Source organism: Chiloscyllium punctatum, chromosome 17 (genome assembly GCF_047496795.1).
Source record: "Chiloscyllium punctatum isolate Juve2018m chromosome 17, sChiPun1.3, whole genome shotgun sequence".
NCBI lineage: Eukaryota > Metazoa > Chordata > Chondrichthyes > Orectolobiformes > Hemiscylliidae > Chiloscyllium > Chiloscyllium punctatum.
In genome coordinates, this window is record NC_092755.1 from 95,560,768 (window position 1) to 95,574,733 (window position 13,966).

Genomic DNA, 13,966 nt, shown 5'->3' on the forward strand with positions numbered 1-13,966 from the left:
TAAGCTCCCTGCTTTTAAACTTAATCCCTTTAACAACGAAGGAAGATTACTACTAGCACATCTATTATCTCTGCATCAACTTCTTTCAACATCATACGATGCCAATCTTCACGCTTGGAGACCTTTTGGCTTTTAGTCCAATTAGGTTCAGCAGCAACAATTGCTGTAGTTGTAACATCTCCCCATTTTGCCCCTTGATTTAGCTTTGTAGAATGCTATTAGTGCTTCTACCACGAAAACTGATGCAAAGTATTTACTCAACTCACTGTCAATTCATGGTTTCCCATTATTATTTTCCCTTGACTCATTCTCCAAGGGGGCTACGTTGGCTTTGCTTCTCTTCCTTTTGTGATCTCTCTTCCTTTTTATGCATGTAAAAAAGTATTGAGATATTATCTGGTCAATTACATCCAAACCTTTTTCCCTATGATTATGGTGGCCTCATAACCTTTAAACAAAGCATGCCTGTAGTCAATACATATGACTATAAGAAACTCAAACATACAAACTGACGAGACTGAATCATGAACAGCACTGAGTTGGTATTACCTGCCAATCGTTTCTTTTCATACTTGGCTTGCTCTTCACGGGATAATTCATGGAAAGCTTGTGGTTGTCCATTTGGGAAAGTAGGTGGGAACTTCTCAGACTCAAGCTGCTGTTGAATACGATGGTACTCACTGCGAGAGGCTGGCACTACAAAGATAAATTGCAAAATTAGCATGTCAAATTAAGCAACATTGGTGCATATGGGTGTGCACATGGTTGAGGGTGGGGGAGGTTGGGGGGATGCTGGCAGGATAATGGAGCTGAAGTGCAAAATCAGCCATGATCGTATTGAATGGTGATCGGATCATGCTTTACCCGTGCTGATATTTGTGTTCTTGGAAAATCGTTGTTTGGGAGAATTTAAATCTTTATGATAACATTATGCTACAGTCTCAGTAAGTCTGAATGAATGATGTGCCAGGTAAAATAAACAGAAAATATTTTATTTTTCAAATAATACTTAAAGTTGACCAATAATCTCTAGTAAGTTTCACATGCTTTACAAAATAGTAACTGCTTCCACAACTCTTTCACTAAATGAGCTGCAATTTGAAATACAGAAGTTGCATCTTTTCTGTTTTTCTTATTTTTGAAGGTACAAAAGGAGAAAACAGATAAAAATGGAAGGCTGAGAAAAAAAACCCAAAAATGTTACAGAGGTACGTGGCATTTTGAAGGAATTGCTGCCATGGGCAAGGTAGAGTAGGTCATGCAGCCAAAATGTATCTGGATGCATAAAGGAACAAACAACCTGAGAGGGATCTGCTGAAGAAAAACAAGACAAACCTATATGGAGATATGAAGGAGGAGAATAAGGAGGACAGAAGGAACCAGTAGAGTTAATCAAGGATTGGCATCACATTTGGAATAACTTTCACATCATAGGAAAAGACAAGCCAAAACTAGAATTTTAACAATACGGGGACAAGTTATGTTAAAGTCGAAGCAAGTTTCTTTAATACAAGTGATAAATTCAACGAGGATTAAAATTCTATATTGACAAACTGATGGCAGACCTGGAGTATACAAAAAAAATTCAAATATAATCAGAGTTTGGGCTTAAATAATACGCAAATGAAAATATAATCGTATCCTATTCAAGGGCCATGGTGAGGACTTTTTGTTACACTTTCATGACTTAAGTTGTTTTGTTATGAAATTACCAGAATCATAGAATTAGAACAGCATTTGAAGGATCTGAAATGTAACAATAGCAACGCATATCTTGAGGAGGACATTTACTTTAGTAGAACATAATTTTAAATGGACTTTCATCAAAGAGGAAACCATTTTTAATCAATATTCATTCCACTAAATGGGACTTTTGGAAAATGTCTTAAGTAGGTTCCCAGGTTCAGAGGGGTAAGTCATTTTAAGTGCAATGCATGCTGCGCCTTACTTTCATAGAATCATAGAATCAGTAAAACAGGAAGTCCTGTACAACAAAAATGCAAGGATAAAATGAAATTAAATTGTTATAGGTTAGTGAAATGTAGAAAATAAGCAGAGGGCCTTTCACCCCTTCAAGCTTGCTTCAACTGTTTACCCTGATCAACCAACTCATTAGCCTGTTCCCGCCTATCCTTTGATTCCCTTAGTTCCAAACACTATATTTAACTCATGCAAGATATGCGAGAGATAGTCTATATGCCAGAGACAATCCTTATGATTATTTGTACTCACTAAACTCTCCTCGCCATGTCCAGGTCATCTTGCGTTGGCAGAATGCACCTGGTTTGTTGAAATCACAGGCTGCACAGGTCGCTTCATCCACAATGGCAGAAGGCTGCATGAAAAAAAGTATACCAACTTATGAATCAATATACACAATTTGAAATTTTATTTGGAGGTACTATGCAATTGACTGTTCCACAATAAAACCAGCAACGGACAACATATCTATCTCCTCTTGCATTGTTGAAGATAACTCAATGATGGAATCTACTTGAGATGTTGACTAGATTCAACCATGTGCTCCTGCGAAAATGAGGATAGAAATGGAAAGGTTATGGAACCATGGATGACAGATGAAAATGTGAGACTAACTAAGAGGAAAAAGGAAGTATACATAAAGGTCTCGGTGACTGAAGACAGAAAAAGCTTTGGAAGAATATCAGGAATGTATGATCAATCTGAAACAAGAAATTAAGATGGATAAAAGGGGTCATGAAATATCATTAGCAAACAGGATTAAGGAAAATCCCTTTTATTCATAAATAAGGAGCAAAAGGGTAACTAGAGAAAGGGTTTGCCCACTCAAGGACAAAGTAGGAAAGTTATGTGTGTAGTCAGAGAAAATGGGTGAGATTCTTAACGAGTACTTTGCATCAGTAGATGTTTGATAGATATTTGATTACTCTAGGTCAAGTCAGCATAAGGAGGGAGCAAGTGTTGGGTAATTTATAAAGGCATTAAAGTGGATAGGTCCAGATTGGATCTATCCCAGGTTACTGAAGGAAGCGAGGGGGAAATAGCTGGAGCCTTAACAGATCTCTTTGTAGCATCCTTGAACATGGGTGACATCCTGGAGGACTGGAGAATTGCTAATGTTGTCCCCTTGTTTAAGACGGGCAGCAGGGATAATCCGGGTAATTATAGACCGGGGAGTCTGACATCAGTGGTAGGGAAGCTGCTACAGAAGATATTATGGGAGAGGATCTATTTCCATTTGGAAGAAAGTGGGCTTATCAGTGATAGGCTACATGTATTTGTGTAGGGGAGGTCATGTCTTACCAACTTAAAAGAATTCTTTGAGGAAGTGACAAAGTTGATCAATGAAGGAAGGGCTGTAGTTGTTATATACATGGACTTCAGTAGGCATTTGATAAAATTACACATGGTAGGCTGATGGAAAAGGTGAAGTTGCATGGGGTCCAAGGTGTACTAGCTAGTGGATAAAGAACTGGCTGGGCAACTGAGAGTAGTAATGGAAGTGAGATTCTCAAAATAGAGACTTCAGAATCCTTAGCTTTTTGAGGCAGAGAGCGGCGGTAACTGGGCGGAAGTGAAGGCGGAGCGCAAAGCCGGTCGGGAAGGCAAGTAATTGTTATTTGAGTGGAGAAGGAACCAGAGACACTACATGTGTATTGTCTCCCACCCTCCTTCTCCTCTAACCTAAAAAAAAAGGTAAGCTACTTGGTGTTCTTGTTTTGGAGACTAAGTGTAGAGTTATGGCAGCGCAGGCAGTAGAATGTTCCTCCTGCAGGATGTTTGAGGTAGGGGTGACCACCGATGCTCCTGCCGACTTCATCTTGCAGGAAGTGCAGCCAGCTCCAGCGCCAGCTCCTCACAGACCGCATTAGGGAACTGGAGCTGGAGTTGGATGAACTGAGAATTATTCGAGAGGCTGAGAGGGTGATAGATGGAAGCTACAGGGACATAGTTAAGCCAGAGAACAGAGGTAGCTGGGTAACAGTTCGAGGTGGGAAGGGGAGGAAGCAGGCAGTGCAGGGATCCCCTGTGATCGTTCCTCTCAACAATAAGTATACCGCTTTGGATACTGTAGGGCGGGACGGCCTGGCAGGGGCAAGCTGCAGTGACCGGGTCTCTGGCACGAGGTCCGGCTCTGAGGCTCAGAAGGGAAAGGGGGAGAGGAGGAGAGCACTAGTTATAGGAGACTCTATAGTTAAAGGGACAGACAGGCGGTTCTGTGGACATGGGCAAGACTCTCGGTTGGTTTGTTGCCTCCTGGGTGCCAGGGTCCGAGACGTCTCGGACCGTATCTTCAGAATCCTTAAAGGGGGAGGGTGTACAGCCAGAAGTCGTGGTGCACATTGGCACCAACGACATAGGTAGGAAGAGGGGTGGGGAGGTCATTCAGGAGCTCAGGGAGTTAGGTTGGAAGCAAAAAGCTAGGATGGACAGAGTCGTCATCTCTGGGTTGTTGCCGGTGCCACGTGACTGTGAGGCAAGGAATAGGGAGAGAGAGTGCAGTTGAACACGTGGCTGCAAGGATGGTGTAGGAGGGAGGGCTTCAGGTATTTGGACAATTAGACTGCATTCTGGGGAAGGTGGGACCTGCACAAGCAGGACGGGTTGCACCTGAACCAGAAGGGCACCAATATCCTGGGAGGTAGGTTTGCTAGCACTCTTCGGGGGGTTTAAACTAATTTGGCAGGGGGATGGGATCCGGACTTGTAATCCAGCAAGTAGGTTAACTGTTTTTCAGGATGTCCAAGAATGTAGGGAGGCTACGGAGAAGGTAGCACTGACAGGGAATACTTGCGGACACATAGATGGGTTCAAGTGTGTGTACTTCAACGCAAGGAGTATCAGAAATAAGGTGGGTGAACTTAAGGCATGGATTGGTACTTGGGACTACGATGTTGTGGCCATTACGGAAACATGGATAGAAGAGGGACAGGAATGGCTGTTGGAGGTTCCTGGTTACAGATGTTTCAGTGAGATGAGGGAGGGTGGTAAAAAAGGAAGGGGTGTGGCGTTGCTAATTAGAAATGGTATAATGGCTGCAGAAAGGCAGTTCGAGGGGGATCTGCCTCTGGAGGTAGCATGGGCTGAAGTCAGAAAAAGGAAAGGAGCAGTCACCTTGTTGGGTGTTTATTATAGGCCCCCCAATAGCAGCAGAGATGTGGAGAAACAGATTGGAAAGGTGCAGAAGCCACAGCGTAGTAGTCATGGGCGATTTCAACTTCCCAAATATTGATTGGAAGCTCTTTAGATCAAGTAGATTGGATGGGGCGGTGTTTGTGCAGTGTGTCCAGGAAGCTTTTCTAACTCAGTTTGTAGATTGTCCGACCAGAGGGGAGGCCATATTGGATTTGGTACTCGGTAACGAACCAGGACAAGTGATGGGCTTGTTAGTGGGTGAGCATTTTGGTGATGGTGACCGCAATTCTGTGACTTTCACCTTTGTTATGGAGAGAAATAGGTGCATGCAACAGGGTAGGTTTTACAACTGGGGGAAGGGTAAATATGATGCTGCAAGACAGGATCTGAGGAGCATAAGTTGGGAGCATAGGCTCTCAGGGAAGGATGTCATTGAAATGTGGAACTTTTTCAAGGAACAGATACGACGTGTCCTTGATATGTATGTATCTGTCAGGCAGGAAAGAGATGGTCGTGTGAGGGAACCTTGGTTGAAGAGGGAGGTTGAATATCTAGTAAAGAGGAAGAAGGAGGCTTACATAACGCTGAGGAAACAACGTTCAGACAGAGCGTTGGATGGATACAGGATAGCCAGGAGGGAGCTGAAGAAAGGGATTAGGAGAGCTAAGAGAGCATGAAAAATCTTTGGCGGGTAGGATCAAGGATAATCCCAAGGCATTTTATGCGTATGTGAGAAACCTGAGAATGACGAGAACGAGGGTAGGTCCGATCAAGGACAGTAGTGGGAGACTGTGCATTGAGTCGGAAGAGATAGGAGAGGTCTTGAATGAGTACTTTTCTTCAGTATTTACAAATGAGAGGGACCGTATTGTTGAAGAGGAGAGTGTGAAATGGACTGGTAAGCTAGAGGAGATACTTGTTAGGAAGGAAGATGTGTTGGGCATTTTGAAAAACTTGAGGATAGACAAGTCCCTCGAGCCTGACGGGATATATCCTAGGATTATGTGGGAAGCAAGAGAGGAAATTGCAGAGCCGTTGGCAATGATCTTTTCGTCTTCACTGTCAACGCGGGTGGTACCAGGGGACTGGAGCGTGGCGAATGTTGTGCCCCTGTTCAAAAAAGGGAATAGGGATAACCCTGGGAATTACAGGCCAGTTAGTCTTACTTTGGTGGTGGGCAAAGTAATGGAAAGGGTACTGAGGGATAGGATTTATGAGTATCTGGAAAGACACTGCTTGATGCGGGACAGACAGCCAGCATGGATTTGTGAGGGATAGGTCTTGCCTTACAAGTCTTATTGAATTCTTTGAGGAGGTGACCAAGCATGTGGATGAGGGTAGAGCAGTGGATGTAGTGTACATGGATTTTAGTAAGGCACTTGATCAGGTTCCCCATGGTAGGCTTATGCGGAAAGTCAGGAGGCATGGGATAGTGGGAAATTTGGCCAGTTGGATAGAAAACTGGCTAACCGGTCGAAGTCAGAGAGTGGTGGTAGATGGTAAATATTCAGCCTGGAATCCAGTTACAAGTGGAGTTCCGCAGGGATCAGTTCTGGGTCCTCTGCTGTTTGTAATTTTTATTAATGACTTGGAAGAGGGAGTCGAAGGGTAGGTCAGTAAATTTGCAGACGATACGAAGATTGGTGGAGTTGTGGATAGTGAGGAGGGCTGTTGTTGGCTGCAAAGGGACTTAGATATGATGCAGAGCTGGGCTGAGGAGTGGCAGATGGAGCTCAACCCTGCCAAGTGTGAGGTTGTCCATTTTGGAAGGACAAATAAGAATGCTGAATACAGGGTTAATGGTAGGGTTCTTAGTAAGGTGGAGGAGCAGAGGGATCTTGGGGGTCTATGTTCATAGATCTTTGAAAGTTGCCACGCAGGTGGATAGAGCTTGTAAGAAAGCCGATGGTGTATTAGCATTCATTAGCAGAGGGAATGAATTCAAGAGTCGTGAGGTGATGTTGCAGCTGTACAGGACCTTGGTAAGGCCACATTTGGAGTACTGTGTGCAGTTCTGGTCGCCTCATTTTAGGAAAGATGTGGAAGCTTTGGAGAGGGTGCAGAGGAGATTTACCAAGATGTTGCCTGGAATGGAGAATAGGACGTACGTGAATAGGTTGAGAGTGCTAGGCCTTTTCTCATTGGAACGGCGAAGGATGAGGGGTGACTTGATAGAGGTTTATAAGATGATCAGGGGAATAGATAGAGTAGACAGTCAGAGACTTTTTCCCCGGGTACAACAGAGTGTTACAAGGGGACATAAATTTAAGGTGAAGGGTGGAAGGTATAGGGGAGATGTCAGGGGTGGGTTCTTTACCCAGAGAGTGGTGGGGGCATGGAATGCGCTGCCCGAGGGAGTGGTAGAGTCAGATTCATTGGCGACCTTTAAGCGGCATTTGGATAGGTACATGGATGGGTGCTTAATCTAGGATAGAAGTTCGGCACAACATCGTGGGCCGAAGGGCCTGTTCTGTGCTGTATTGTTCTATGTTCTATGTTCTATTAGTGGAGTAGCAGATATTGAAGGGGACCATCGGAGAATACAATAATATATAGACAGATTGGAGAGTTGGGCAGAGAAACGGCAGATGGAGTTCAATCCAGGCAAATGCGAGGTAATGCATTTTGGAAAATCCAATTCAAGACTGAGCTATACAGTAAATGGAAAAGTCCTGGGAAAAATTGAAGTACAGTGAGATCTGGGTGTTCAGGTCCATTGTTCACTGAAGGAGGCAACGCAGGTCAATACAGTGGGAAAGAAGGCATACAGCGTGCTTTCCTTCATTGGACAGAATATTGAGTACAAGAGTTAGCAGGTCACGTTATAGTTGTATAAGACTTTGATTTGGCCACATTTGGAATACTGTGTACAGTTCTGGTCGCCACATTACCAAAAGGATGTGGATGCTTTGGAGAGGGTGCAGAGGAGGTTCACCAGGATATTGCCTGGTATGAAGGGCAATAGCTATGAAGAAAGGTAGAGTAGATTATGATTACTTTCATTAGAAAGACGGAGGCTGAGGGGGGACTTGATTGAAGTCTACAAAATCATGAGAGGCATAGACAGGGCGGATAGTAAGAAGTGTTTTCCCCAGAGTGGGGACTCAATTACTAGGGGTCACAAGTTCAAATGAGAGGGGAAACGATTAGTGGAGATATGCATGGAAAGTTCTTTACGCAGAGGGTGGGTGCCTGGAAAACATTGCCAGCGGAGGTGGTATAGGTGGGCATGATAGCTTCATTTAAGACATATCTAGACAGACACATGAATAGGCAGGGAACAAAGCGGTACAGACCATTAGAAAATAGGCGACAGGTTTAGATTGAAGATCTGAATCAAACTAGACTTGCAGGGCCAGAAGGCCTGTTCTTGTGCTGTAATTTTCTATGTTCTTTGTTCTACTTGGATTCATTTGAGTGTGACCATGGTGGATCTCTGCTCAAGAAAGGAGCATTGATTGTGTCATGTTAAAATATTGATCCCTCATGATGAAGTATACCACTGCTGTAGAGTAACAATTTTTCCATTTTGACTGTATGTTGTGACATCAGTTGCTTCCAGAAACAAGCAAACCTTCTATAAAAGAAGTGCTGAGAATCTTAATGCATCATACCAACATCAACTATCTGAGGAGAACTAAGCAGTTAGTACTGCTCTTCACGCATCCCTTTCAGACACTTTTGTAAATATTTAAACACATTGCTTTAAAAGGCTATAATGAAATCCCTTGTATTAAACAATCTTGTGAGTAATAAAAACAACCTCATCTAGGAACAGTCTGATCCAAATAACCAGGAGAGAAGATGCTGTTAAAAAAACCTATTACCCCTCCACTGGTCGTCAGTTACTTCAAAAGAACAAGGTATCTCATTCCTGGACTTCAACTAATGTGGCTCTTAAATGGGGAAAATTAATCATAAAAGTCAAAACATTTGATTCAGGATTTCAACACTATATACTCATATAAAAATCTAGTTATATAGGAAGAAAATGCTATTAAAAGTTACACTGAATTACAAAAGTCAGAAAACAGGATGCACAAAATGATCAAGAAATAGAAAAGATGGTTTTTATGATGCACTTTTTAATAGATTACAATGTCAGCAGACAATGTTAATGCAGTAAGTGTAAAACATCTCAAAACGTAAAGCATATTTTACTCATGAAAGATCACAGCATGTGAGACAGAAGACAAGAGAGCTCTTCTCACCATACAGTCATAGAGATGTACAGCATGGAAACAGACCCTTCAGTCCAACCCGTCCATGCCGACCAGATATCCCACCCCAATCCAGTCCCACCTGCCAGCACCCGGCCCATATCCCTCCAAACCCTTCCTATTCATATACCCATCCAAATGCCTCTTAAATGTTGCATTTGTACCAGCCTTCACCACTTCCTCTGGCAGCTCATTCCATACACATACCACCCTCTGCATGAAAACATTGCCCCTTAGGTCCCTTGCATATTTTGCCCCCTCTCACCCTAAACCTATGCCCTCTAGTTCTGGACTCCCCGACCCCAGGGAAAAGACTTCGTCTATTTATCCTATCCATGCCCCTCAGAATTTTGTAAACCTCTATAAGGTCACCCCTCAGCCTCCAACGCTCCAGGGAAAACAGCCCCAGACTGTTCAGCCTCTCTCCCTACAGCTCAAATCCTCCAACCCTGGCAACATCCTTGTAAAGCTTTTCTGAACCCTTTCAAGTTTCACAACATCTTTCTGATAGGAAGGAGACCAGAATTGCACGCAATATTCCAACAGTGGTCCAACCAATGTCCTGTATGGCGGCAACATTACCTCCCAACTCCTATACTCAATATTCTGGCCAATAAAGGAAGCATACCAAACACCTTCTTCACTATCCTATCTGCCTGCGACTCCACTTTCAAGGAATTATGAACCTGCACTCCAAGGTCTCTTTGTTCAGCAACACTCCCTCGGAACTTGACATTAAGTGTATAAATCCTGCTAAGATTTGCTTTCCCAAAATGCAGCACCTTGCATTTATCTGAATTAAACTCCATCCGCCACTTCTCAGCACTGAGGATGGCTTAAAGGGGAGAAGTGATGTTCCACAAGGATTAGTGATGGAACTGTTATTCAAAAAACTTATAATAATGATTTGGACACAGGAATTGTACACACAATTGCTAAATTTGTCCATGAGACCAATCATAGGTGTAGTTTGCAGAAGAAAGTTTGGAATTAAATATAGAAAGACACTGTTAAACTTGTAAGATGTAATAAATAAAATAATTTCATATAGACACGCATGGTGATGAGATGCATTTTGGGAGATGGACGAAGTAGGTATATTGTTGCCTTTTGCGAAGATAGCAAAACGTCTAAATGGATTACAGAAGCAAAGGGATCTAAAGGTACAGTTTAACAAACCAAGTATAACAAAAATTAAAACGTTATAAAATTAAACACTGAAGGTAAGTTCTGATACAAAAACATAAACTAATGGAGAAACTCAAAAGGTACTGACAGACTTGTAGAATTTCTCTAGCAATTTCCTTTTTTTGTTTCAATCTCCAGCATCCTCAGTTCTGTTTTATTTTTGGATTTAATTTCAAGATTTTAGAAGTATAGCACTTGTGCTAAACTTGCATTGAAACTCAGTTAGACCATATTCCAAGCAGTTTTGATCTCCACATTAAAGAAAAGATATAGAGTGTATCACAATGTGCAAAGACTCAAAAGATAACACCCCCATAGAGTGGATATAGTTATCAAGAAAGGCTGAACAGACCGGTGGCTCGTTTTTCTAAATGAGAGAAGATGGCAGAGATAGTGAAGATAAATACATGGGTTTCCTAAAAGAGTGTGGGGAAAAAAAAAGTTTCCTCGCTTGTAGGGAAGTTCAAAACTAAAAAAGGTTCACTGTTATTAACAAATCCAATAGGGAATTCAGAATAAAGTTCTTCATCTAAGAAGTACACCAAAAAGAGCAACTTAGGCAAGGTGACAATGATGCATTAAACGAGAGCAAGATGAACACTGAGACAAAAAGAAACAGAAGGTTATGCTGACAATGTCAAACAAAGTTGCATGGAAAGTGGTTTACGTGGAGCATAAATACCAGAATGGACAGTCGCTGGATCTGTTCTCTTTCTACACTTCTAAAACAGAAGATTATTAAGTTAAACAGCCCTTGGGGAAGTACCTGGTTTGTTGCTATAGTGTTGATATGTTCTATTCAACCTGTTCAGAAATGCAATTGCACAACTCTGGAACAGGTGAGATTTGAACCCAGGTTACCTAGTCCAGAGGTAGAGAGACTACACTGTACCACAACAGCCCTTGTTGCTATGTGGTACACTTGATGCAAAAGAAACCTGAATAAAAACTATACAGAAGTAATTGACATAAATACTAAGGGCAAACAGATTCTAACTAATTTTGTCTCGGACTGATCACTTGTCAACTCAAAGCACAGGATTTTCTCCTGCTTCAGGGCAAAAGTAAGGACTGCAGATGATGGAAACTAGAGTTTAGATTAGAATGGTGCTGGAAAAGCACAGCAGGTCAGGCAGCATTTGAGGAGCAGGAAAATCGACATTTCGGGCAAAAGCCCTTCATCAGGAAAAGGGCTTTCCTGATGAAGGGCTTTTGCCCAAAACGTCGATTTTCCTGCTCCTTGGATGCTGCCTGACCTGCTGTGCTTTTCCAGCACCACTCTTTCTCCTGCTTCAACAGAGTGCGGATTATTTTGGAGCCAAAGATCTGAAGGCATGATCAACTTTCGAGTAACTGCTAACTGTGCAGCAGCCTGTTGGAATACAACATTAGCAATGCTGCTTGCACTGAATGACTCAAATTATACACCATTTTGGACAGAGGTCATGTTGTGGCTGTCGAGGACATTGGTGAGGCCACTTTTAGAATATGTGCATACAATTCTGGTCTCCCTTCTATAGGGCAAATTTTGTAGAACTTGAAAGGTTGCAGAAAAGATTTACAAGGACATTACCAGGATTGGAGGATTTGAACTATAGGGAAATGTTAAATATACTGGCGCTTTAATCCCCTGGAGTGTCGGAGGCTGAGAAGTGATCTTATAGAGTTTATAAAATTATGGAGGGCACATATAGGTCAATAGCCAAAATCTTATTCCCAGAGTGGGAAAGTCCAAAACTAGAAGGCATAGGTTTAAGGGTGGAGGGGAAAGATTAAAAAGGTCCACAGGAGTAACTTTGTCATGCAGAGGGTGGTGCACATATGGAATGAGCTACCAGAGGAAGCAGTGGAGGCAGGTACAATTACAACATTTACAAAATTCATCTGGATTAATAGATGAATAAGTAGGGTTCAGAGGGATATGGGCCAAATGCTTATGGTACTAGGGCAGAATGGGATGTCTGATCAGCATGCATGAGTTGGATTACAGTTTATGTTATGGTTATGACAACTACGCTTAGGCAACAACTAATAGAAATCAGATAAAGAGCCAAATTTGAATATAACGCAAAGATCATTCAGAAAAAAGAAAGCTAATAAATCACAAAAGCTACATCTTAATATTACATTAATAAACAAACAGTACCTGCAAACGATTGGTCAGAATGATGTTCGGGTACATTGCCCCAACATCCAAGTGGTAAATGAGTGGACATTCAATCCTGTTAGGAACTTCCTTCAAACAGTTCAGTTTCTTTTTAATCTCATCACAGACCTACAGGAAAGAAAATTCACCCATCTGAAATTCCTCAGAAGCAAATTATTGTTGAGCATGAGCTACTTGGCAAGTTTGCTTAAGATTCAAGATATCCAACTGATCATGAAATTTGACTTCTTTACTCCTTCAGTAGCATTGGTTTGTATGTACACTGACTATATAAAAAAACTATTCACGAACACCAAGGAACGTGTATTCAGTTACTTTTTGTTACTGTGTGGGATACAAAAGAATCGCAAGAAAAACTGCAAGGAAAGACCATAAGTTAAAAATGGTCTCAACAGTACATTCTATTAAACATATGATATTTGCTACTGACAGGATGAAAACTTTGAAAGATTGGTAATTTGATGCGCAGTCTTAAGCAATCAACTCAGAGGATAAACTGGCTGCGGAAAAAGTCATGAATGATGCCCTAAGATCTTAGCTAAGGTTCCAGACTAAACTGAAACAAGGAACTAGATAACTGGAGTTACCTTTGCTTGGAAATAATTATGTCACTCCAAAACAACGAATGATTGAATAAAAAAGGAATAACTTTCCAACTAGTTGAAAACTCCAGAACAATGGGAGCCATAATTCAAAATTCTAACTAAAGCAACCAATGTAAACATTAAAAAAAAATCTGTGCAAGAATGGGAAATAGGTTATGCCACAAACGCATATCAGGGCCACCTGAGGTAACTAACTGTTAGTGGAAGGTGAAATGGATGAAATGGAAGCAGACACAAAGCCACAAAACAGCATCAATACTCACTTCTTGGAAATTAGTAACCTGGTCCATGGGAAGTTTCTCCTCTTCCTCAATGGCGTGTCGCATGGTAAGCTCCACTCTTTGCAGCAAGAAATCAAATGCTGCTGGGTTCTAGAAGACCATGAGAAAACAAAAAACAAAGAATCAATAATGTACGCCTTAACAAACAAAACTTCAATACAGGATGACACATCCTACTAAATCTTATTGTAAACACTTCCTAGCGAACACAGATTTACTTCTAATGTACAAGACTAACTAAGAACATATTATAAAGAAAAGAAACAATTTCTGACATGACAGGCAGAAAATTATGCTGATAACTGAAAGTAACAGAACTCCTTACAGCAAATACCTAAAGAAGTTTGTCAGAGGCAGCAAACAAAAAAAAAAAGAGGAAAGGAAGTGGGT

The 13,966-nt window shown here is 41.8% G+C and overlaps 1 protein-coding gene across 3 annotated transcripts in view; it reads right to left on the reverse strand.

Annotated features, from left to right (window-relative positions):
• pole (polymerase (DNA directed), epsilon) overlaps nt 1-13,966 on the reverse strand; it is a 142,895-nt gene that overhangs the window by 92,669 nt on the left and 36,260 nt on the right. For all 3 annotated transcript variants that reach the window (XR_011963004.1, XM_072588000.1, XM_072588001.1), the window contains exons 16-19: nt 13,559-13,666; nt 12,670-12,798; nt 2,233-2,335; nt 550-696 (exon numbers count right to left, since the gene is read on the reverse strand). Coding sequence is in view for 2 of the 3 variants with exons in the window: in XM_072588000.1 (XP_072444101.1) it covers nt 550-696; nt 2,233-2,335; nt 12,670-12,798; nt 13,559-13,666 (487 nt within the window). In the remaining variant the exon portion in view is untranslated. The remainder of the gene's footprint in view (nt 1-549; nt 697-2,232; nt 2,336-12,669; nt 12,799-13,558; nt 13,667-13,966) is intronic.